The 24,041-nt window shown below is 40.3% G+C and overlaps 1 protein-coding gene across 2 annotated transcripts; it reads right to left on the bottom strand.

Moving 5' to 3' along the window:
* Positions 1-2,425: 2,425 nt before the first annotated feature.
* Positions 2,426-20,982, bottom strand: LOC129202312 (cell surface glycoprotein CD200 receptor 1-A-like). Of its 2 annotated transcripts, XM_054814866.1 has the most exons (6): positions 20,715-20,982; positions 7,895-8,203; positions 6,869-7,120; positions 5,953-6,052; positions 4,951-5,002; positions 2,426-3,660 (listed from the first exon to the last, which is right to left on the bottom strand). In XM_054814866.1, exons 1-6 carry the CDS (start codon positions 20,800-20,802, stop codon positions 3,538-3,540), a joined length of 924 nt encoding a protein of 307 aa, XP_054670841.1. In that variant the 5' UTR covers positions 20,803-20,982; the 3' UTR covers positions 2,426-3,537. The 2 variants fall into 2 exon arrangements, with proteins under 2 accessions (XP_054670841.1, XP_054670849.1); XM_054814874.1 differs by lacking the exon at positions 2,426-3,660 and having other exon boundaries at positions 4,963-5,808.
* Positions 20,983-24,041: the final 3,059 nt, after the last annotated feature.

Genomic DNA, 24,041 nt, shown 5'->3' with positions numbered 1-24,041 from the left:
GTTGTAAGTATATATTGAGGGGCAATACCGACAGAGGCAGATGATGGAGACTGTAAGGGAATTACAAGACAATCTGATCTGTATAATTAGCACTAATTCCAGTATGCTCACATCCTAAAAAAAAAGTCAATTTTATTGAACAGGTGTCATTGCAGAAGTTAAGCAAAGACATTGAAGAAAAATAATGAGGTATGACTAAATGCATTGCACACCTTTCTTTCCCTACCAGTTAAATATGAATTGGTTGTTACTCTACTTATAAATATTTTGGATTTTTAAAAATTTTTTTTAATAAATTTAAAAAAAAAAAAAAAAAAAGCATTTCTTTAGCATTCCCTTGCCAATACTCTAGATTTTTATGAGGAAGTCCCTGCTACATCTAGAGGTAGGTGACTATGTGAATGCTCATGTGAAGGTCATCCAGCTCTAATGTGAAAACTTAAATTTCTATTGCCAGTAGGATGAAAATAGAAGATACTGAAGTAATTTTGACTCATAACTGGAAGTAAGGTGGGCAGAACTACAGAGCAGTCACACACTGAACCAGAAGGTCTATGATGGACAGCAGGATTGCAAACTAGACTGTAAGTAGTAAACCACAAATATGAGTAGGTGATATTGGCGGAGAATGTAGTTGTAAGTCCTGAAACCTGTTGGATGCAGAGACTGGGTAATATCTGAAACACCACTTTTAATGGATTCTGTTATTAGGAAGCTGTTTGAAGCAGGTAAGTGATGATATAATGACCTTTCTGCTAAAATTTGCAATTTAACTAAATCTTAAATGTTGGTGTAATGGGTGATGAAGGCCTTGACTTTGTTCCCATGAAATAACTTCTGGTTAGAGAGGCCTAAGAATTGATGAATGTACACAAGCTATGTTCAGTCTCAGGATTTGTAGTGCATCCATTTTTTAGTACTGCCAGTGCCATCTTAAAGAATAAGCCCTTAGTCTGAAGGAGACCTGCTGCACTTCAGTGAGCAGCTGCTCTGTGGATGCACAGCACAGAATCTGCTGACTTGCTGTGCATGTGAGATTGGTGCTCAGGACTCTCTATAGTCATAAGATAACCATGCTTTATTAACTCAATTTATTAACTGCCTGATTAGAGCAGGAATGGCAGTTATAAACTGTCAATAGACTGGAATGTGTGTGATGAAGATAAAATACAGCAGTAAAGGTGGGAGATACCAATTTAGCAAAATTAAAAGTTGGAGCAAGAGATAGTATTGGTAAATGTGGTTAAAGCCAAAAACCTTTCTTTATGGGAGGAGCTGAAAAGCTGCTGACTTTCTTCCTGTGGCTTTGCAACATGCTGGGGAGTTTAGAGGGCAGGCTCGCCTGACAGCTAGAGACAGTCAACACAGCACTTTTGCATGGAGGATGACTGCAGCACAATAGCAGCACATTGCAAAGAGAAGTAGCAAGCACCCTGATGGAGAAAGAGGAGTGCAGGAAGGGACTTTCTGCTCTAGACTTTCTGTGCTGCTAGGGACAAAGAGCGTATTTGTATATGTGTGTATACATAAGACTCTTAACTCATATTATTTATCATGGTCACAAACTAAAATCCTGTTTTCTGCCCATAGCAGGCCTGAATGTGGAACAAAGTAGAGGACAAAGGAAATAATCAACCAGTTGGCAACTTAGCAATGTCCAGATCTGAAACATACATGATTTAGTCCAGTGTAATAGGCCTGTAAAGGATCATAAAACTCTACAGCTAGACAGCAGGTTAACAGGTATTATACTTGTATAAATATATTACATATAAACTGGCAAGAACCTACCTGCTGTCTCATAGCATCAACCTCACCTTATGGACACCAAATAACATAAATGACTTTCCACTCTACAGAAAAAGAAGTCTAAGAAGTGATGGCACAACTCTGGGTTTGGGTGGGAAGAAAGATCATTGGACAATATTACACCTACTTTAAGTGGGGGATTAAGAGGATTATGACTGAGTTGCCAGGCTCTCTTCCTTGGTAAGTCACTGGAAACTGAGGTTCCTTTAAAACTGATTGATATTCGGCTTTGATCCCTTCCATTCTAAAATGCCATACAGAAATGGAGGAAAGCAATACTTGCATGCAGAGAGCACCTGGACAAAAGTGGCTGTTTCCTAGCTGCTAGAGTGAGAACAAATAACTAATTGTATCAATTTACATGAGTAATACATTTAGGAACTGCAATCAATTTAGAAGTCTGTTTTCCAAGCGCTGGGTCATAGCCCTCAGGAGGCTATCTCAAAAGCAATGTGTGGCAAAGACATTTCCATGGTCTAAAGGAAAAATCTAGTTCTTCTGATCCTACCATCAGACCAAGTACCCAGTCAGTCTTTTAAAATAGTGAAATAAGAGGAAGTAAACAGAGGTTTACAAATGGATTTCTTTACTCTTACTATAAAGCCAATTCATACTTTAGCAAGGCATCAATCCAAAAAAATTGAGAACTGCTAGTATATAGACGACAATTTATTTGACTTATTCCCAAAGAATATTTTGGGAAGGTGAGAAGTCGTCACCTCAACGTGGAACACATTAAGATATATAAGCTAATTTACATACAAAAAAGTGACCTTAAAAGAACAATAAAACATCTAGGCATATCAATGAAAAAATCTTCACTTGTATTAGTGAAAATAAATATGACTAGAATTAGCAAGCATTTTATCCTTTTTGTACATTATTGCACAGTTATAGAAGATATATTTTAACTTGTTTTGTTTTGTGAAATATTTGATGATTGTTTCTGTTAAAAGTAGCTTACCCGATTTGAGTAACATAATTCTTTTACAGTATCTTAATGCTGATACTCTTAAGAAAGAGAGGAATACCATAACTTCAGAGAATCTTATGGAAAAGTAATCATAACAATAATCTGAAATACAGAATGAACACATTTAGTGGAAATACTGAATATGAACCTAACAAGTAAATTAATCATGCTAGTGAAGTCTCTTTCTTAGTGGATGACCTTCTAAATTCATCACTCATTTGCATTTTCAGAACTGAGGGATTTAAGGTCTTCTCTACCAATATCTTCCGCCATTTGAACTATTCTGTGATGATCAGTACTCAGGCCACTGAGTTAGTAATTTGTGAATCAGAAAAAAGTGGCTGTTGATTGAAGAGTGTTTCATTTTAGTTCAGAGGTAACAATCCTCCCATCTCCCAAGTGTGTGCAACATAGTGTCAAGTGCATCAAAGTAATGCCGAGAAGTGACTGACAAAACTAGGATCTCCAAGGCAAGAACAGCAAAGGGAAGAATGATCACAACAGCTTTTCCAGGAAAACACTATGGCATGGGGTCAGTCACACTTTCCCAGGGAATAATGGGAAACCTGTTTCCTTTCCGAAGGAAGAAGGCAAACAGGGGAAAAAAGAACTATACAGACTCATCAGCAAACACAGGTGTTTGAACAGACCTAGTGAGCTACGTTGCCCCCAAATCTGAAGAAATCCTCTGAGAAGTTTCTTTCTATAACCAGTCTTTTATAAAGTGTCTCTCTCCCTTTCCACTGTTGAATCATTCATGTTGCTGGTGACAGTCGTTGTGGAAAATCGTGCCCCACTGTCAGATCAGACACTGAGTTGTAAATTACGTTTTCCTTCTGCACATAAGTAGTATAAGGTTCCACTTCCAGTGTGTCATCCTAGCAAAACAAAACCAATAACCGTAAATAGAAGGAGTAGTTTAGTTTGACAAGATTCTGCAAGCCTTTTGTCTGGACTGAAGAATGTAACTGGGAAATAGTGCTCCCATATTTATTCCTCTTGGACTCAAGAAAAAAACAACTCTATTGCTTTTTCTACCAAAGAACCATTGCTGTTTCTGTCAAATATTTGGAGGGAAAAGCTGAGATATTGGTTCACCTGCCTCCTTTTCCTCCCCTTCTACCCCACTTATTTGGGCCTCAAAAAAATTGTATTAGGGTCTAATTCACTAGAAAGAGCAAATAACATGCTGAAGTCTTGACCATGATTGCTTTCTCTATCGGTCTACAGTTTCAGTCTACAGACACGCTAATGAAAGTTGCGCAATGTGACAGCAAGACCACTGGTACTTAACCCATTATTTTACATTAATGCAACTGCATCTGTCAGAAACAACTGGGAGGCAGGGCAGCAGAACAGAAGGAATAATAACAGCTAGAATTGACTAAGTCTTTTCAGAAATCAAAACTGAAGCACCTTTTAAAAGTGATGACAGAATTTGAGCCTAGTGTCTACTGTAGGTGCACAGATATTCACAATATAGATGTAACACACCTTGCCTGCACAGAGTGCTGTTATTTGTATTTGGTAGCAGAGAAGAGAGACACACAGCTGATGAGTGAATTGCTCAGCTACACAGGAAGTTTGTAACAGCATAATGAAATCAAGAATACCTCCCAGCTTGCAGCTCAGCACTCCTTCCATTGTTTTATAAAATGTTTTGTCTTGAGCATGGTTGGTTCTTTGATTGTGGATTGACCATACAAGATAAAGAGTGGCCTTCAAAACTTGCACATTATCATTCTGGACACCAAGATGGATATTCTTTTTTCCCCTATGTCTGTTAATTTTGTTGTTTAATCCTCTTGTTTGCTAATAGCTTTCTTAATATTCCCCAACCCATGATATTGCTTCCCTTCCTGAATACTGTTTGTACAGCATTTGTGGTCAGTGTATCTGATGTGAGCAGGGAGATGTGGTGGGACTCACTCCTTGCTAAGATAAAGGATGGCGGTTGCTGAGCCTTTGCTGTTGGAACAGCTCCAAGTCAAAATTATGGTCCTGATAGGCTTTATTTTGTCCTGAGATACAGTTAAGAGGAAACATAAAAGACACAGTAGCACCTACTGAAAGAGGAGAGTAAAAATCTGATGGTTACTGAACGTGTTTTCAGGGCTACCAGAAGATCCTTGATTTGGTGATGGTGTAATTTGCATCATTCTCCTTACCTGTGGGGAATGTGCAGGAGCAGTTTCAGGAGGTTTAGTTTTGTGGCACAGTCTGTGAAAAAGAAAACAAGTATTAAAGCAAATTCCTTCCTCAGTCCTAGGTTTGGCTGGATCACAGCCTGGTTTCTTTGATCACAAGCTTATGAAACATTTCTTTTTATCAAGAGTAAAGCCAAAAAGCCTTCTAATGTCTCTTTCTCCTTGACTTTTGATCCTGCAATTATGGCACCCTGACTTTCTTTAGAGGTCTTTTCTCATGTTTGAGGGAGCTTAAGCACAAAGTGGAAGCAGAAGATTAAAATCAAAGCCCTCTGGAAGGATGTACAATTCACAGTTAGTGAAATTGTATTAAACTAATTCTTCACCTCTGAGGGAGAAGATTTGGGAGAAAACAGTTTTGGAATAGGGGAAGGAGGGAACATAGCTGAGGTTTTCAGTACAGGTGCTAATTCAGCCTTTCTCTGCACAAATTATTTCTGCAGTTTTTCCTTGGAACTGCTTTTTTTCTCCACAGCAAATCCTAAAGGAGCTAGAGTTCAGCTTCACCCAGGGAGCTTTTTCATGACTACAATCTGCTGTCTCCTCTGTTGATGTGGCAGGATAGCACTGATCAGTTCTCTGGCACTTGATAGAAATTATTAGGCAGCAGAACCAACCCCCTGATCTAAACAAGAGAGACACTGACAGATTATCACAATATCTGAAGAACATCGTTACTCTCCCAGTTTCCTATCAGAATGAAGAGCTCCCCTTTAGTGTAGCAGGCAACACAATGAGGATCCTCTGCCAACTTCTGCCCATTTATATTTTACTCAGGTGCATTATTCAGTGAAGATGTGTGCAATGCACTCCAGATATCTGCAGTATAGAAATATTTGATGTAGTTAATTCAGTTATTCGTAGCAGCACAGACTGACAGAATCATATGATTTCAAGACACAAAGAGTACTTAAAGATTTCTTCTAGCACTAGACAATCTTTCCTTAGCACCGTCATACATACCTGTCACTGTGGAGCTTAAAATAGTACATGATAGTCATGGAGATGATAATGCTCAGGAAACAAGGAATGATGTATACAAGCCAGGTAAAGCTGTGGTTCTCTAAACACAAAGAGTTAGTCTTAGTTATATCTTCTTACTGCTCAGTTTCTTTCTTATTTCAGTATAAGATTAAAGCTGCTTTAGCACATACACACATTTTCAACATGGTCATAAAATAAATATAATCCCCTTCAGCAGAAGGGAAAGTCAGTAATGAAACTTGTCTGAGAAACACAAATGGAGCCTGTGTCAGAGACAAAAGCAGATCCCACAAATATCACAGTGGACACTCATGGTATTTTTTCACAAAGCCATAACTGAGCTCCTCTCAAGGACTCCGCATATCTCAGTACTGCAACTCATGTGTAGTTCTCAAAAGCAACAAAAAAAAGCAAAAAAACAGAAACCAAATGTCATACAATGTCAGACATTCACAACTTGGAATGAAGTGATTTATTTATTTCTGCTGGCTACACAAAAGTTGGTTCTCTTTCTGTCTCTCACCATGATCTGAGCAGGAGACTTTACATAGGCATCTAAAAAAAATTGCTGATGTTCTGCTTCCAAGTGATTATTTTAACACTAAGATCATGAATGCTTTCTCTCTGTTTCCAACAACATTTCCACTGCCAAAAGAATACTAACACACTTATGTATATCCCTCATAGGGAAGAAACCATTAGGAAATACTGTCTAGAACACAAACAAGCTGGTAATGTTTCTGGACAAAGGCAGTTGGGGATGGTAGTCTTGTCTATACAAGACTTCAATGAAAGTTTCTGTAGCTTTTATACATTTTCCTTCCTAGAAGTAACAAGAGTGTGCACAGGAGTTTAACCAGAATTTTGAACACCGGACACACAAAGGGAAGCTTACTTGAGGGATGACAGGCTATGGACTTGCTCTGGTTCCCAGCTGGGTGGGACACAATGCAGGTGGTATTAGTCACGTTGGTGCTATATGCTGTCAGTGTGCTGAGAACAGTCACTGTCCCGTTGTCATGGCCTTCTTCCTCGGGGGTGAAGTTGCTCCCTGGTAGCCACGAGACCCGAGCAGCCGGCTTCCCTGCCGCTGCCTCGCACACGGGGTTCCCGTGGTCATCACAGTACAGGGTCAGCCGGGGGGGGACTGCAAAGCATCAGGAAGGGAGGAGATACAGGGAGTTAGTTTGCCGCAGTTGGGATCAGATGTTCTTGTTCTCTACCCAAAATGAACACAGTGAAAAGAGGAGAATAAGGTTGGAGGTGCCATCCCGTTACAGCGACATGTGACAAAGCGACAAGAGACAAAGATCGCGCCTCTTTTTCCCTTTTGGACAACTCTCCCCCATTCGGGTGAGCTGCCACAGCCTTGTACCATTAGAGGAGGTTTTCCTGGACGTTGCGGTTGGGAATTATCCCAAATACAGGGCTGAATTAGACTTTTGTGCTAAGCAGCCATCGTATGCGTGGTTTAAAATGTATCTGAACGCCAGCATAAGAGGAAATGGGTCTGTTCCTACTGTCTGGATGAGAACATCCCATGTTTGATAGACTCTCTCAGCACTTGGAAGTGTTACTGTCACATGCTTTAGTTCTTTTAAATTCATGTATTAATGATTGATTCTACAGGATAACCGGAAGCATATGCAGAATCCTCTTTTAGTGTACTGGAAGTTGCTTCACGCATGTTATTTCTAACTGGACAGAGGAAAAGGGGGCAGCAGAAGGGAGAAGAGTTTTGGGAAACAAGGAGAAGGGAGACACGGAGCTGCTATCAATGAAATGCATGACAGTTTATCCCAGCAAGAAAGCTCCTCTTCTTACTGCACGCTTCCCCCGGTGCATGGGGAGAGGAGCTTTGTATGTGCAGGCCCAGACACGGTCCTTTGGAGAACTGTAAAATGAGGAAGGAGTCCCTTACCCAGCACGGTCAGGTAGTACATCTCATGGAAATTCCCTTCTGTTGTTACTACTTCACAGGTGTAATTTCCTTCGTGGGCTATTCCCACTTGCCGTATCTCAAGGGTAGGATCTCGATCTGGTCTGAATTTCCAGTTCATGCTGTCACTGCAGTTTGTTTTGTCTGTCTTGTTCTGATCAGCCCTGTATCCCAAGGTGCAGGGGCCTCCAACCTTGGGGCTTATTTTCCATGTTACCATGGTTACATTTGATTTGGTAGTGCAGGTGAGCACACAGCTGTTACCTACAGTTGCTGACACTCTCTTGTTCCCTGAGGGAGAGAAAGGAGGAGAAAGATGTGTGAGAAGGTGCCCAGAGATGTCCCTCATAGCCTTGGAGTTTTGGTCTGTGCTTCACAGAGAAATATCTGCGCTGTTACATGCCAGGGTAAGGCCCTGTCTGTGCTCATCTGCAAATTGTTGTCTCATAGTACAGCTGTGGATTATAGAGCCAGTGGCCTATGACAGCCTACCCTCAACAGTATCAACAAATTTCCCACTGGGGCTCATCTTAGTGGACAAGACAAATACTGGAGGAAGACCCTACTGCTCACAATTGTCTTAGGCAGTTCAGCATCTGAATATTGTGCTTCTATTGGCAAATCCTCCAGAGGGTTGCTCATAGGACTATTACCACTTAAAGGGTGAAATGATAGAAATTTGACTATTGGTTTTGGCCAGATGATAATGACTTTTCTGTGGCACTGCTGCTACCAAAGAAGTAAACAACTTTTACTTCTGCATTCATACAAAATCCAACACTGTGGGCAAAGGCCTTGTCTACACATCTCAGGCTTGACCACAGTGCAAATAACAATGGTGGATCTTTGTGTAGGAGGAAAGGTTTTTGTCTTATGTCACACAGGTGTCTTTTCATTTTCTAAATCTTTGTGAACATATACATTCACACTGTAAGTGTACACAGTGTGTACACATGAATTCACATGACTGCACTTTTTTTACTGCAGCGGTCCCCATAGGCTATGAATGTAAGTTGTACCCATCTTTGTGCCAGGCACACAACTACAAAGGTATAAAATATGCCCATATCCATGTGCCTCTTGCTTGCGAGGCTAAGATTGCAGAGAAACTTTATTCAGTTGATGTATCAGCTGCGTTGACTCTCTAACAGTGAGTATGTCTTTTTCCTGAATTCTGTTTTGCATTTTCTTGGAAACATGTTCTATTTTATCTTTTTTCTTTCTATGACACTGACTCTTATTTTGCATTTTAAAAGATGAGTCTTGCTTGGAGTCAGGCATGATACCTCCTGTCTTTATCTTTTCATGATCCATGAACTATGTACTTGAAGCTAGATGTCTGTATGGAAAAGCTTGGACCTAGTCCTCTTGTCCTTTTTTCGAAGTTATCACATTGGTCATTGAAGGGTGGAGAGCCAGACCACTATTACAGCTCCCCTGTGTGCTGTTTTTGTTCAAGACAAGTTACACCTTCAGGATTGCCTTTAATTTTTTTTTTTTTTTTTTTTTTTTTTTTTTTTTTTTTTTTTTTGCTTATGGGTCCCTGAATTTCTTCTTAGCCAAGGAACTAATTTGCCTGGGTTTTCTTTTTCCATAAGCTTTCAGGACTGATTCTTTTTTACATGTATTGAACGTGAGTCACGCTTTCTCTCTTTATATTGACCAGATTTGAGACCCCTTGTCTCTCTGTGTCTACACCTGACACATCCAAGGGGTCAAGTTTCTAACTCCAAGTTTCATTTCACTATTTCCTTGACCACTGAAGCCTCTCAACATGATGCCACCTTTGGGACAGTTGATTATTTTGCTTTGTTTCAACTAGTCACATTGGGAGCTTTTCCTTAATAAAGTCTTCTGTGATGGGTTTTGTTCGCAGTAAAGGTACATGTGGGCAAACACTCAGAGATGAAAGAAAGGTTACCTGTAACTGTTCTTCAAGATGAGTTGCTTATATGTGCATTAGTGTTGCCTACACTTACGTAGGCAGCTGACCCTCCTTTGTAAGACATTTTTGAGGCTCAGAGAAAACAAGAGTCTCAGGCACAAGTTGCAAAACAGTGTGAAGAGTAGGTGAGGGAATGGGAGTTTTGTATCCTTTGGGTCCTGCTGAAATTAAAAGCAAACAACCCCCAAAATCCTCAATGTATATATATATATAAATAACCACCTGAAGATCCATTACAGATAAACAACATTTCTTTTTCAAAATCTCCTAGGTGCAACAATTAATGAGTCAATAAGAATAATACCCATAGCTGTAGTTCAAGCCAGCCTCCATTTACCACCTTACTCATTTCCTCTTTTCATAGCTGACCATTAAACTTTGGGTCTGTAAACCACTCTCTGAGTGCTCTGTGTCTCTGGAAGAACTCAGAGTTGCTCTTTCCTTGGGCTGAGTAATGGTTTTAGTGGCATTCTGAGAGCTGTGTGCAAGGAGAAAATCAGAGTGCTACTTTCAAACCATGTATTAATCTGGAAGGACAACAAAAGCTAACCAATCTGATTTGTACTGACTAGTGAGTTTTCCACAAATTATTCCAAAAAATGTTGAACCCCTCCTCAAACCTTTCAAGTAGATATACTAAAGCAGCAATTGAAAGTTCAGCTGGAATATGCAAAGAATTATAAGACCTAAGTTTTCCATGACTAATCAAACCTTTGTCAAAGTCTTCCTCAGAGGTACCAGACCTGACTTAGTTGTGTTTCTCTATCCCCTACTCAGAGCTGGAATTCTATTGCCTCTGCTGGCTGGCACAATGTGAAGCCCAGTTTCTGAACATTCACAGTGCTGTAAGAAATGGTCTTAATGAGCATCAACTTCAAATTATTAGTCAAATTATTACTATTAGCCTCTTTGAGAAAACTGCAGTTTGGTTTACCATAATAATATTGTCTGAAATCTGATTATCTTCTGGAATCTAGGTGAATGAACCATTCCAGCTCAACCACTTTTCCTTCTGTTTAACTGTGTTCTTGGGAAACGATTTCTGACTTGCAAAATGAACACAGTTCACTGCATTTTGACTGCTTACAGATTCCTTTAAAGGTTTTTGCCTTTTCCTTTTAAGGATTAGGTATCCTTTGGGTGCAGACATTTCCAAACCTGGACCTAGTTCCTGCAGATTGATAGGAGCTGTAGCTGCAACATTGCCCCACACTACACTGCACCATACAGCACTGTAATGTATTACTTAGTCCAGCTGTATAACATGGAAGTCAGAGTGTAATTCTGAAAAGTTGTTGGGTTTTTGCTGGTAGAAGAAGAAAATTAGGTGGGGATAATGTTTCACTGAAGCCATCCACTTCCCCTTTTCATTAAATAAAGGAAATAATACTTAGCTTCCTGCTGCTCAATACTGCCAGGATTCACTGATTTCCAGGCACAGCTGAAGAAGAAGAGTGCTACCTATTCACACCATTTTCTGATACACCAATTACCCACCAGCCCCACAAATGCTCGTTTCCTTAATTCAATTGTCAACAGCATTCTGTGATATATTATTACACTGGAAGTGTTTTTAAATAGCAAGTTTTTTCTGCTTAATGGTATTTCAAGAAAATGTGAGGTGTGTGTTTTAAACTCAGATGATTTTACCAGGAGAGGAACTGAAAAAAGCCTTTTGTCTCATGATGGTTACTGGATGTGAGTTCTATGAATGTCTCTGAAAACTGGAGGACAAAGTGTTTCCTCTCCCAGCTTAACACTGCCAAGAGCCTCAGAGCTCCAAGTCATGTCATCAGTATGGATGACCTCATCTGAAAATGACTAAGCAAACCTAAGCATTCAAACAGCCTGTGTGTTGAGGCTGGGTATTTTTTTCAATAATGTTTGCAAATGTTGCACAGGAATGACAATGTTGTGCAGATTTAACTGTGTACACTTTCATTTACATATTAAAGAAGTATCATTTTACTTGTCTTTCAACTCTGCATCTCCTAAGCAGCCCATTGCAATGCACAAGTTCCCCAACATAATGGCTTGCGTGCTTCAAGTCTGTAAAGAAAGAGGGAGTGAAAGTGGTGCTTTCTGCTATGCCTTTCTGTCATATTCTTCCCTGAATGAATCAGGTACCATTCACTTCAAATGATAAGCCACATCAGACGGCTTAAAATCTGCTGAATCATGTTTAAATACAATTTTAGGTTTACGATAAATTTGCAGAAGGATTCTGAATTCCCCTGTATCTTGTTGTTAATTTAGAAGGCTTTTAGCAAGACAAGAGCTTTACCCAGATGGTAGATTAATTAGTAAGTCATCTTGTTTATCCTATCCTTACATAGAGCTTCCTACTTTTGTAGAGAAGCCTTATAAACATAATAAACTGCTTTCACTTTACTGCCCTCTTTTATTGCTACAATGCAGGTAAGTGGCATTAGTGTAAATATGAATTGTTTACTTTCTTCCTTGCTTTGCTTCTTTTCTCATGCATGCTGCTAGAAATGTGATCTTTAGACTTCTTTTACAGAAGAAGAATGCGTTTGCCAAAAATCCTGAAAGGTTTGGTTAATTTGTATTTCTGAAATGACCCTGAAGACCTCCTATTAAGGTGGAATAGGGAATATGTGTTCATCTCTGTATAGCAGAAATATATTATTAGGAGGAGATTTTATCCTATATTATGAGCCTGTTCACATTCTCCCAAGAACTGTCTAAAACTCTGACTGTCTGTCTTTGTGTTGAAGGCAGAGAAAGAAAGAAAATGGTAAGGGAGCGAGGCATAACTGTAGAACCTGCACCTATTTTGATCGTCTTCCGGTTCAATGTGTCATGGAAGCATGTTATGATGGCAGAGTGCTGTGGATACATAGTAGACTGAGTCCCAAAACCAGCATAGCCAGGCTGATAGTTCTGCTGGGCATTTGCTCATTAGCCCTGCTTGTCAGCCATGTGGATTGTTCCAGTGCTTCCATTTCTATAGATGCTCACTCACATTGTCACATGGTGCAGAAATCTTCCAGTGTGCTTGCTGTTCTCCCAAGAAAGCACAGAGTTAGCTTTATTTAAAAGCAATCCAAAATGTATATTCTCAGGAATTAATCTGTAAATAGCTATGGGATCCACCAGCACAAAGGCAGTTCATAAATAGAAATTATCCTCATCCCTAATCTGTCCTTCCTGGTCAGCCATAGTATTTCCTTCAATATGGAGATGTTGATAGGACCTCACATTTCGCTGAAGCTGGACATGCCCTGCTTTCTCTTTCTAGTGAGCATGCCAAAACCCATCCAGTCTCTAAAAGCATGTTTTATTAGAACATAAACCAATACACTGGAAGGTGACAGCTCTTTAGGGAACACAGAATTTCTAGCTATACTAATGAAAAAAAAAAGGCCTGAAACTAAATCTCCACGGCTCTCTGTGCCCCTGTAGAACAGGTTCTTTCCCCCAGTCCTCTATTCTACTCCACCAGTTTTTGGTGACTGGTCAGGCTGTGCAGGTTCTACATGATCTCTCCTGAGCTCCTTTTTCCATCACTTCCATGACTTCTTGTGGGTCTGCTCCAACCAAGCCCTTTGCCCAGGTCTCCCCATCTGCTTTCTTTGCCCTCCTTATGCTGCCTGCCCCAGCCTGCACTCTTGGGTATGTACTCAGCAGCTCTGGGGGAAGACACGACCTTCTCTTCCCTCCTGGAATTTCACTAAACCTAAAGGGTGATTGTCTGCTCTGTGGGAGAACTAAACAAACAAAAATATTCTACTCTGTTAAAGAAGAAAGGTTCAGTGCCGCAAGTGTTTTAATTCAGACCTGTCACTGCACCACCGCTTTACTGTAAAATGGCTAAAAGTCGGTTGCTAAAGTTTCCTCTGTGATAGCTCATTGGTTTATGACCAATGCATTAGGGCATATATGCCATACATGTCAGCATTTATCTATTCAAACAAAGGCTCGGAAACAAACCAGTACGTTGCACTGCTACTTCTGTCAAGGTGAAATCCCATGTTATGACTGAGCTGAACTGACAGCTTTCTGTAGCTGAAAAAGGGGATAACCAGTGCAGCAAAGGCCTTACTCTCTGTGGGCCTGCGGAGAACAAGAAATCTGAAAATGTGTGAGTTATCAAGCTCATCTCAGTGCAGTGATAACCGTAGGACGATAATTAAATGTCAGTACTGTTAACTATTTCATTGCACACAGGAGAGATGAAATGAAGGATCATATGTCTATAAATTTGTTGTAAATAACTTCTCATTTTCAGTCTTATTGTTCACAAATGAGTGGACTCTGGAAAGTGGCAATCATTTTTTCTGTTAGCCAGAAGGAGCAGAGCTCAGGAGCCCAGGAGTACGTACTGTCTGTCACACTGATGTAGAAAATAGGTGAGTCCGGGAGTTCTGTGCAGCTCTGGGCTGAACCATCCTACTTTGGTTGTGGATGCAAATCCATTGTGAGCGGGTTTCACTTTGGTGACTCATCTCACTGTGGGTAGGGTAGGAGGCCTTTAGACTGGGATCCTCCAATTTGACTCCAGCCTCTGAAGTTCATCTAATTATATTACCAGTAATATTATGTCACCCCTCATTGTCTCTCATTGACTGTTGAAGAAGATTTTAAGCCATGGCTGAGGAGGTTCTCAAACTCTGTTCCAGTTCATTGAGAGCACATTCCACTGCACTGACAAATTCCACTTTTATGTTTGAAAATGGACATATTCTCTCTCAGGAACAAACTCAGTTGAGGAGTTGTGTTTCAAAAATGTGCTAGTTGCTGTTGTCATGCTAAGATTACTGTAACTGAAAAAGATTGGGGGAAAGACTTTGGTTTTTTTTTAGCGTGGTTTATGCAGTGTGACAGGTCTTGGGGATAACTAGTTGCACCAGTTCCTTTGCAGTGTCACTTATTTAGTCATTTCTCCTGTTTCTCAGAGTCTTTCTCATAGTAAAAGGAAAAAGAAAGAATTTAACAACAGGAAAATTTGATTGTGAAGCCAGTAAAATTTTCAGGGGAATCACTGCAAAATCAGAGATAGCTACGCGGTTTGCAAGTACTTTTGATTGTTTTCAAATAGGAAAGATTTCCAGCCTCTGTTATTCTTTATAGCAGGTTTTAACCCACAGTAGAACTTCTTATTGCCACCAAAATGACTCAAGTTCCATGACAGACTTTTCAGAAATTTAGGTGCTAAAGAGTTTTTTCGCACTGTAAAGAGACTGCTTTACTTTCTCAGACATAATTCTATTGTGCCTTTATTTCTCACAGTAACAATCTCCCACAGTGTTTTGGTGCATCTCCCCACACACACTGCAGATTGTGACGTATTAAACTTAGAGGTATAATGAACTGAAACAATGATCATACCACAAGCAAATGACTAACTGTATCTTGGAATGAATATATTATATGAGTCATAGCAAGTCATAATCAAAAAAGCAGTACTGGACGCTTGGAAGAGGAGCTCTGCACTTGTTTTCCCCTTCTACTGCCACAGAGTGCCTGTAACATTTAGCAAGGCTTGTCTGGCATGAAGTGGAAGATAAATAGAAGTGCTTTGTACTAGAGTAGGAATTGCTAAAGTACTTACGGAGTTTTATATATGGTAACTTTGTGACTCTGAAAATGTAGCCACCACAGCACAGGACAGAGTGTAGGCTGAAAACCAGCCCTGTGTATCAGGTGAGTAGTAAGTAGTTAGACTACTCTAATTTTCTTGATAGAAATACATGAACAAATTGGCCTGAGCCCATATGACTCTGTTTCTGGAAGCTGCAATCACAGCTTTTCCAGCATGGACATATCTTTAAAAGGCTACAATAAAAGACTTATACCTTTATTGTTAGTTTCCCACTCCTACTCTTACCCATACACGTCATTATTCCTTGAAAATATCTCCTATTCCCATTTCATTCTATTCAGGCTTTTTTCCCATCTTCATAAATTCCTTTCTTCCTCATACTCAAATTCTTCTTTTGTTCTCCTTTTAACACATTTCTTTTCTGCCACCATTACTGCGTCACTTGCAGTATAAATCTCTTTCCTGCTGTCCCATACAAGCTGAAATAGCAACCTTAAAAGATAGCCAGAAAAATCCGCTTTGTCATTGTAAACTCTGGTTTTCCAGTATGAATTGCCTGCAGCATGTCTGGATTTTTTTAGATTGCAAACTTTAATATGATTTTGTATGTTGCACAGAGATGAGCACACTGACAGAACTTAGACATGAACCCAAGGTTTCAGTCTTCCCATTCAAGGTGGAATACACCTTTGCAGTTGCCAGTTCCTAGTTTTTAATTTTTCTATGATCTTTTAATTCTCTTTACCTTTCTCCAGTATCCTTTCAAGCAGTCATTCAAGACAAACGATTTTGAACACAAAGGAAAGATGTTAAAGCTCGCCTAGTTAGAGATGTGCTTTGATATAGTGTCCTCTTGAAAATCATAAATTAAGCTGAAGAATAGAGGGACAACTGGAGGGAAACATGATAGATAAAGAACTGGATTAAGGAGAGAAAGCAAAGGCAGAGTTAAAAGGAGGCGTTATGTTGAAGGTAGCTCGCCATTTACGTTTCACCGCAGATGATTTTCATGGTAATTCTGTTTAACAGTTTTACTAATGGCATTGGCATCTGTATCAGGAGTGTGTGAGGAAATGTGTTGAAAGCAGGAAGAATATAGCATTATTAATACAAAGAATGGAAATGTCACACAAAAAGAACCAGGTGACTTTGATGAGTAGAATGGTAGATGTGTGCTGAAATTCAGCAGCTCAAAAGGTAATAACAATAAAAATAGGTAGTACAACAAATTTAGGCTGGAAATTAGAACAGAGAATCTTGCCTCAATCAGGATAAAAACCAGCTTTTCCATAAGGTGTTGCTTTTTTTGGTGCTCAGATTGTTTATGAAAAGTGTTTCATGATACAATGCCTGCAAAAAAGGCACTTTGATGCAGGGATGTAGGGGTCCTTTCTGAGGTTTTGTTTCTACCCTCCCATGAATGGGCTATGTCTCAATATAAATGTGACTTTGTAGAAAAAAGGATGGGTACACTTCTTTAACTAAGGAATTAGTTGGTCTTTAAATGATGTTTTAGAGTCATCCAGCTTGCAAAACAAACACCGTAGGCCAAATCCTCAACTGATAATAAAACATCACTGAACTTAACAAGCTGTTGCGTATTATGTCAGCCTGGCTGTAAACTTTAAACTTGGTCTAGCAACTTCTGTGTGCAAAGCAAGTAGATCTCTGTCCTTGTAGAATGGGAGCTGGAATGGATGAGGGGGAAAGGGATTTATACTGGCTGCCAAACTGCCTTAGGTAGTATTTCTTTCAGAGTAGCACTGTGACACTATGTGTAACAAAGTGCAAAGCCCCCCTGCTTCTCAGTATAGAAACAGATACAGAATATTTTATATTCTGTTGTGCATGCTGAACTTGGCCTTTTACTCTCTTCCTCATGAGAAGAAGAGTAAAATAAGTTGTACTGTTTATTTATGCTTAAGTGGCATTTTCCTGCTATTCTAAACAAAAATAGATCATTGACTGCAAACGATAGGTTGTATGCCCTCTTTTTTGTACTTTGCAGAGAGCGGATAAGGGACTGCTAGGAAAACATGCTTATGACCTCACTTGTATGTAGTTAAAATCTCAGTCATACCTTGTTTAGTGCTTAGCTTTAGCATAGTACTTTTCTTCCTAGAATTTTCTTACTCAGTACAAATATAAGGCAGCATAAGAAGATTCCCTACACTTTTTTCTTATGAATGATTGTACCTCTAAATACAAAATATATCAACTGTGAGTTTTAAGTAGCATGTACTTCTACGAGTGCAAAGAAAATTTGCTTTGTAGTCATGGAGTATGTGGTCAACTTGCAAGATGGAACTTCCTTGTTTCCATGCTTTTGAACTAGACACATTCAGACGCTGCATTTGAACCACAGCAAAGTAAAATGGTAATGTCACAAGGACATGCTTTGGAGATTGTACTAGGGCAATTTAGATGTCTTCTGAGATTTTTTTTGCTTAATTGAATAGTACAGAATTCTGGTTTAAGCATTTGGGTAAGAAAAACAGGCTGTTTGGATTCAGGTGTTTTTAGGGTAAAAGAAGTCAGAACGATTCCAGCACATAGACCCAAAGGAGCAGCAAAGAAATAGTGAAATGGAGACAAATGTAAATTTACCAGAATAGTGGTTTAGGCTATTATGTTTTATAGCTGGAGCAAGATTCCACAGTAAACTAGAACAAGAGGCAACAGACACAGGAGCACTGAAACACACTAGGACAGAGAAAGTAAGGCGGCAACAAAACACTATTACACTAGTGAAGGAGAATTTACAAGTTATATTAAGGGAAGAAACTAAGTGAAAGCAGTAGCATTCAAGAAAGTATGTATGCAGGTAAACTTGAACCGTAGCCACATTGCTCTGTACATCTACTTCACTTATATTCACCTCATACACACTAATTCCAGCACTGATGCAATGCCACTGAGTTCAATTTTTTACTATTGATAAAAACTGAACAACCATAGAGAATCACATCTCATTACTGACAATGGATTTCTTACAGCTTCCTCTGAAGCACTTGGTCATATCTATTGCCACAGGATACAACTGCAGATGCAGGACTTACACAGTCCAACATTGCAAATGTTAATCCAAAAAAAGAGAATTGTTGCATGAAACTCTCATGGAAGATCTTTCCCTCCCTTATCCCCTTTCCTTTGGAGTATGTACACAACCACTTGAGGTGTCCTGTTTGCTTAGTTAAACTAGAGAAGTCTTCAAAGTGTTACTGAAAGGATTTTAATTTTGAGTCTTTTCCATGGTTGCTACTATGAGGCTTATTGCAGAAGGATTGTTAATACAGATCATGCATCAGCAGCTTCAGTAGCATATTATCGAACTCTACTTGGGGGCAGATCTGGATACGACAATTACAAAGTGACCTCAGCCTTGCTTCTGAGCTGCCCCTTCTGCTGTTGTAAAAACTAACCAAACAACACAAAACAACATGCTAAGGAAATGTTAAGGAAAATGCTAATGCGTATAAAGCCTGGTTACACACAACAGTTTTTGCATGACCTTATTTCCTACAGAGTAGCTTGCTCTAGTCTTCAGAAGGGGGGACACAGTTCCTTCTGAGCTTCATACAACACTAAAATTCTCTGAATAGAACACACACATTAGATCAGCTTGACACATTTAGCCTGTGATCTCTGAAGAAAAATACCTTGTCACTACATCTTGCTCAGAACAGCCACCCTAATATTGAAGGAAACAAATTTAAGAGCAGCGTTAGCTAAAAACTTCCCATCAAATGTGGATTGCTTTTTATTGGCGGGGGGGGGGGCAGCAGGTTCAAGCATGAAATCAGATTTTAACTGAATATCTTTTCCCTTTTGAAGAGGAATATCATTGATTCATCAAGACACCAAGAAGTTAAAATCCAATTACTTTTTGGGTGAAAAAAAAACCTTTTTGGCATTGGAATATTTTTTTTTATATTTTCAGCAAAGTCCATTTTTAAAAAGAGTTTTTTTCCAGTAGGATTTCCCTTTGTCTCCCTCATTTTCTTCAACATTTTGTAATGTGTCCATACTCCTTTACTTTTTGAGCAGCTGTATTCAAAAATATAGACTGTCTTTGATGTTACCGTAATGTGTCTGTCTGACCCTGAGCAGGCTTCTCAGTATTATTCTGAAATAGTTCTTTACCTACAGAATAGGGACAGGTCTTTTACCTCCAGTGTGCCTGTTGTGAGGTTACCAATGCAAAGTTTAATAATGTTTGTGAAGTATTTCAATTTTTTCCAATGGGTAGCACTGAGGTAACCATTTTGAATCCCTCATTTGATCAGCCAAACACATTATAGACAGCTGTTCCCTCACTGCCAACAATGACTGCATCTGTTTTGCTTTAAAATATCACCAAGGAGTCATTTTTATTTTCTGGCCAAGTGGAATGGAATAACTCATGTTGATGCAGTTTAGTTCTACCTGTCCATAATAGGAATGGGCACATGCACGTTACATATTCAGAGATGTCTGTAGTTTAATTTGGATCTCACAGACCGATCTGCCTTCTCCCTCTATACATAGGCAGTTTAGGTTTCTGAAACTGCTGCTCAAATCCCTAGTCCCATTACCCAGTCCCTGGACTGCTGCGTGGTGTCTGGAAGAGCACAAGCTCTAGAAATGCAAATGAACATTGTGTGGGAGATATTAGCTGCTGTAGCTAAACTATATTAAAACTAAGTCAACTACACTAAAAGACGGGGTTAGAAAGGCTTAGGAGCGTCACTAAGGCACAGAAACCTTCCCCACTCTTGACACTGACCATGCCCTTTAGCCTCAGAATGAAATCCCAGAAACTGCTCCCTACTGTCAGCGCATCAGTGATGTTCCACCACTCCTCAGAAAGACACGAGATCCTTGCCCCATTTCAGAGTATCTGCAGTCTCTCTTCAGCAGAAACCACAAGGCCAAAAGCTTCATGTTTACAAATGCTTTCCTGGGCATATTTTTAATAAGTCAAATGGGTCAGATCAATGGATCTACGAAAGATGATGTGGATTTAGAGGTCTGAGTAAAAAGGCTATCTGTGACAAATGGGACGTTCCCAGCTAAGGGTCGCTAAATAATCGCCTGTGTGGAAGTTACAGGGATAATGCCTGGCAGCCTTGTGACCACTGAGAAGAGAAGAGCAGGAGTGGATATTGGGGAAGCATGTTTTAGTTGTGGTCCATAATTTTTAGCAATTAAAGAAAGTCACAGCATGATGGATAGCTTTTATGGAAAGAAATTATCTGTGCACATTTCCCTTTCTTCCATCCTGACGGCTGACTCGTCCCAGTTAGACTCACCTACTGTTCTCATGGCCTTGGTGATGGTGAGCAGCACAAAAACACACAGAGTCTTCCCAGCAATCTTCATGTCGGCTCCTGGTTTCATGGCTCAGGCAGCTCTGTCACTCCATCCATCCCGCCGCCAACCTAGCTGTGGTCATGGGGAGTATTTCTTGCCTGCCAGTGTGTTCCTCAGCAGCCAATGTCAGTGTTTGCTCTCCCCCTTTCCCACTCCTCTCCTCTAGCTGTGTGTGCTCCCGATCGACTGGCTCCTCAAGGCTGGAGAGGTTCCTCCTTCTGACTTTTCAGAGCACTAGGCTTCCTGTGCTGAGAGCCCAGGCGAACACTGAGGAAACAGACTGAACAGCTCTGCCTTCCGTTCATTGGCTCTCCTCAGGAGGCTGATGAGTGAAGATAAACCCTGCAGCAGAGCTCAGAGGGGGTAAAAGCGGAGGAGATTATTCAAGGCTGAGTTTAATATAAAAAAGGAAATCTTAGTCTTGGGAAGCTAGAGAGAAACTTATTCTTCATATTTGTCACTACTACTACTACTACTACTACTGCTGCTGCTACTTCTTTGTCACTGTCTCCAAGAAAATTCCTCCTCATGTCTCCCTCAAAAAAATAAGCAGTCTCAAATCTTTTTAATGATTTCTCCATTCAGTAGCTACTTAGCTACTGGCAGCATAGTTTGCCTCTTGAACAACAAGGCTTTCCAAACCCTGGGGGGAGAAACTGAGTTTTGAGAGGAAAGAAAAGCCTATTTTACATATTTTTCAACAGAAATAATACAGAAATTGAACCTGGCCCACATCTTTCACTGAAAAGCTGTTTTCAGAATACTGTTGTGTGGGGTTTTTTAAATAATACTTTACCTGTTTCCCCACTTCCTCACTGATCTAGTAATTTCAGATTTAGGGTTTCTTTTCCTTTCTTAAGCCCCAGTACTCCCCCAGCACAGTTCTGTGGGCCAGCAGTAGAGAAAAGGCCTCAGCTATTGAAAGCTACAAGTCAGAATAATTATCACTGAGGACAGAGACATAAGAGGTAAAGACAGAAAACAGATCAAAGTTGGCAGGAAATTGAACTGCTCAGGAGCTAGGACTGCACACCACATTTGAACATCGGCAAGCTGTGCTGATGACTGTAGTCTGATGTTCTGGTAATTTTGTTTGATCAGAATGGTGTTCAAAAATGGTCTGCATTGATGTTCACTGGAACAGAGGAGTGTGAATTAAGGCCCTATTTAAATAAGTAAAAAAAGACTGATAATGATCATATAAAGAAAATCAGGTAAGACAGAAATTCAGCTGGATCATCTTGGTCCCAGGATCATCTTAATAATTACAGTTTTGTGTGGGAGGGTGTTCTGTATATTTTTCCCACTTGATTTTTTAAATTTAATTTAACATTTTGACTCTCCTCCACACTGTTCTGTGGTTTTCAATATGCTATTCACAGTAACACTCTGGTGTATTTTCTGAGTATTTATCATTGATCTAGGAATTAGTAATGCTTGTGAATAGATATCATAGCTATATTTTAGAAAAGGGCGTGGAGAGGAAGAAGAGGTGTTTATGTAAGTGGAGATTAAGATACAAGGTAGGAGAGAGAAGTAGGCAACATGTAAGCAGTATGAGGCCTCAAATGTAAAAGACAAGAGGAAACTAAGGTGGTGTAAATGTGCAGACATGTGGCATATTGGATAGACGATTCCTGCATGACTGTCAAAAAATGAGAAGATGCAATGGGATAGAGGAGATTTTGAAAGAGAGCAAACTATCTTCTAAATAAGAAAAGTCCCACCTTAAGCTGTCATAATGAAAGGTCTCTGCCATTCCTATAGGAATTCATTCAGAACCAGAAGTTAGACAGCTCAATTCTTATGGTTGGCAAATATTATTTAAGATGTCATTAAATGCCTTGGGAGCAACTTTCTGTTTGAAGCCTGGGTTTCTAGGAACAAGTGAGGGGCTCCTATGAGAAGGCGTGGTGGGTTGATCTTGGCTGGCTGCCAGGTGCCCACCAAGCTGCTCTATTACTCCCCATCCTCAATGGGACAGGGGGAGAAAAATATGATTAAAGGCTCGTGATTTGAGGTAAGGACAGGGAGATCACTGAACAATAACCGTCATGGGCAATACAAGAAGGTGTTTTGGGCAGTGGTGTGGTTTATAAGGTATATTTCTAGCGAATCAGTAGTTGCTTCCACTACAGTGAGTATATAGCATTTGCCTTGTGTCCTGGTTTTTGGCTGGGATAGAGTGAATTTTCACAAGAAGCTGGGAGGGGACGCAGCCAGGACAGCTGACCCAAACTAGCCAAAGGGCTATTCCATACCAGTCATGCTCAGTGTATAAGGGGTGGAGATGGCTGGGGAGGAGGGGTCGCTGCTCCGAGACAGGCTGGGCATTGGGCTCCAGGGGTGAGCAAATTGCATTGTGTATTACCCACTTCATATGTTTCTTTATTAGTATTGGTGTTACTTTTCTCTTCCTTTGCTGTCCTGTTAAACTGTCCTTATCCCAACCCACGAGTTTTACTTTTTTCTTCTGATTCTTCTCCCCATCCCACCAGGGGGAAGGAGTGAGAGGATGTGTGGTGCTTAGCTATCGGCTGGGGCTAAACCACGACACCTTGGCCTGTTTGTGGCAGTGGTCCAATATAGTCAATTTGCCAGGCCTCACAGTGAAAACCCAGCCACTGCCCTCTATTCCAGGGAGACTCTACTTGTGTGGTTCAGTTGATTGCAAGCACGTTTCACACTCATGAGTGACCTGTGTGATGGCCACCATGGTCAAGTCGACCCCTCGACCATAAGCCCATCTGTATGTTGCATCTCTCCCTAGATGTCCAGATGTTTTGTAGGCCCGTTGAGCTACAAATAGCTCACCCTTACACACCCAGTCCAGGTCCACCTGAGCTACTTCAATTTTAGCAGCCTTGTCTGTTTATCATTTTGATGTTCTTCAGTGGTGTGACTTTTGGACATGTGAGCACGATGTACCTTCAGAGCAATGTTTTCTACCTGGGCAGCGATGTCTTGCCACAATGCAGCAGCCCAGATGGATTTACCTCTGTGCTGCCAATTGGTCTTCCACTGCTGTAGCCACTCCCATAGGGCATTAGCCACCATCCAGGAATCAATATAGAGATAGGGCACTGGCCACTTTTCTTGTTCAGCAATCTCTAGGGCTACTTGGATGGCTTTCACTTCAGAAAACTGACCTGACTCACTTTCTCCTTCAGTGGCTTCCACACTTGCTGTGTGGGACTCCACACAGCAGCTTTCCACTTCCAACGGTTTCCTACAACACAACAGGATCCAACAGTAAACAGAGCATA

The sequence above is a fragment of the Grus americana genome, chromosome 1 (genome assembly GCF_028858705.1).
Source record: "Grus americana isolate bGruAme1 chromosome 1, bGruAme1.mat, whole genome shotgun sequence".
NCBI lineage: Eukaryota > Metazoa > Chordata > Aves > Gruiformes > Gruidae > Grus > Grus americana.
Note: the sequence above shows the minus strand (reverse complement) of the source record. Positions and strands in the feature narration are given on the sequence as shown.

What these genes read in the sequence shown, in the direction of transcription:
- LOC129202312 (XM_054814866.1), bottom strand. Translation starts at nt 20,802, where the DNA reads ATGAAACCAGGAGCCGACATGAAGATTGCTGGGAAGACTCTGTGTGTT. An exon ending in CAAGGCCATGAGAACAGTAG is followed by an intron (nt 8,204 to 20,714) that starts GTGAGTCTAACT and finishes TCTCTCCCTCAG; the next exon opens with GGAACAAGAGAGTGTCAGCA. An exon ending in TTTAAGCTCCACAGTGACAG is followed by an intron (nt 5,003 to 5,952) that starts GTATGTATGACG and finishes TCTTTTTCACAG; the next exon opens with ACTGTGCCACAAAACTAAAC.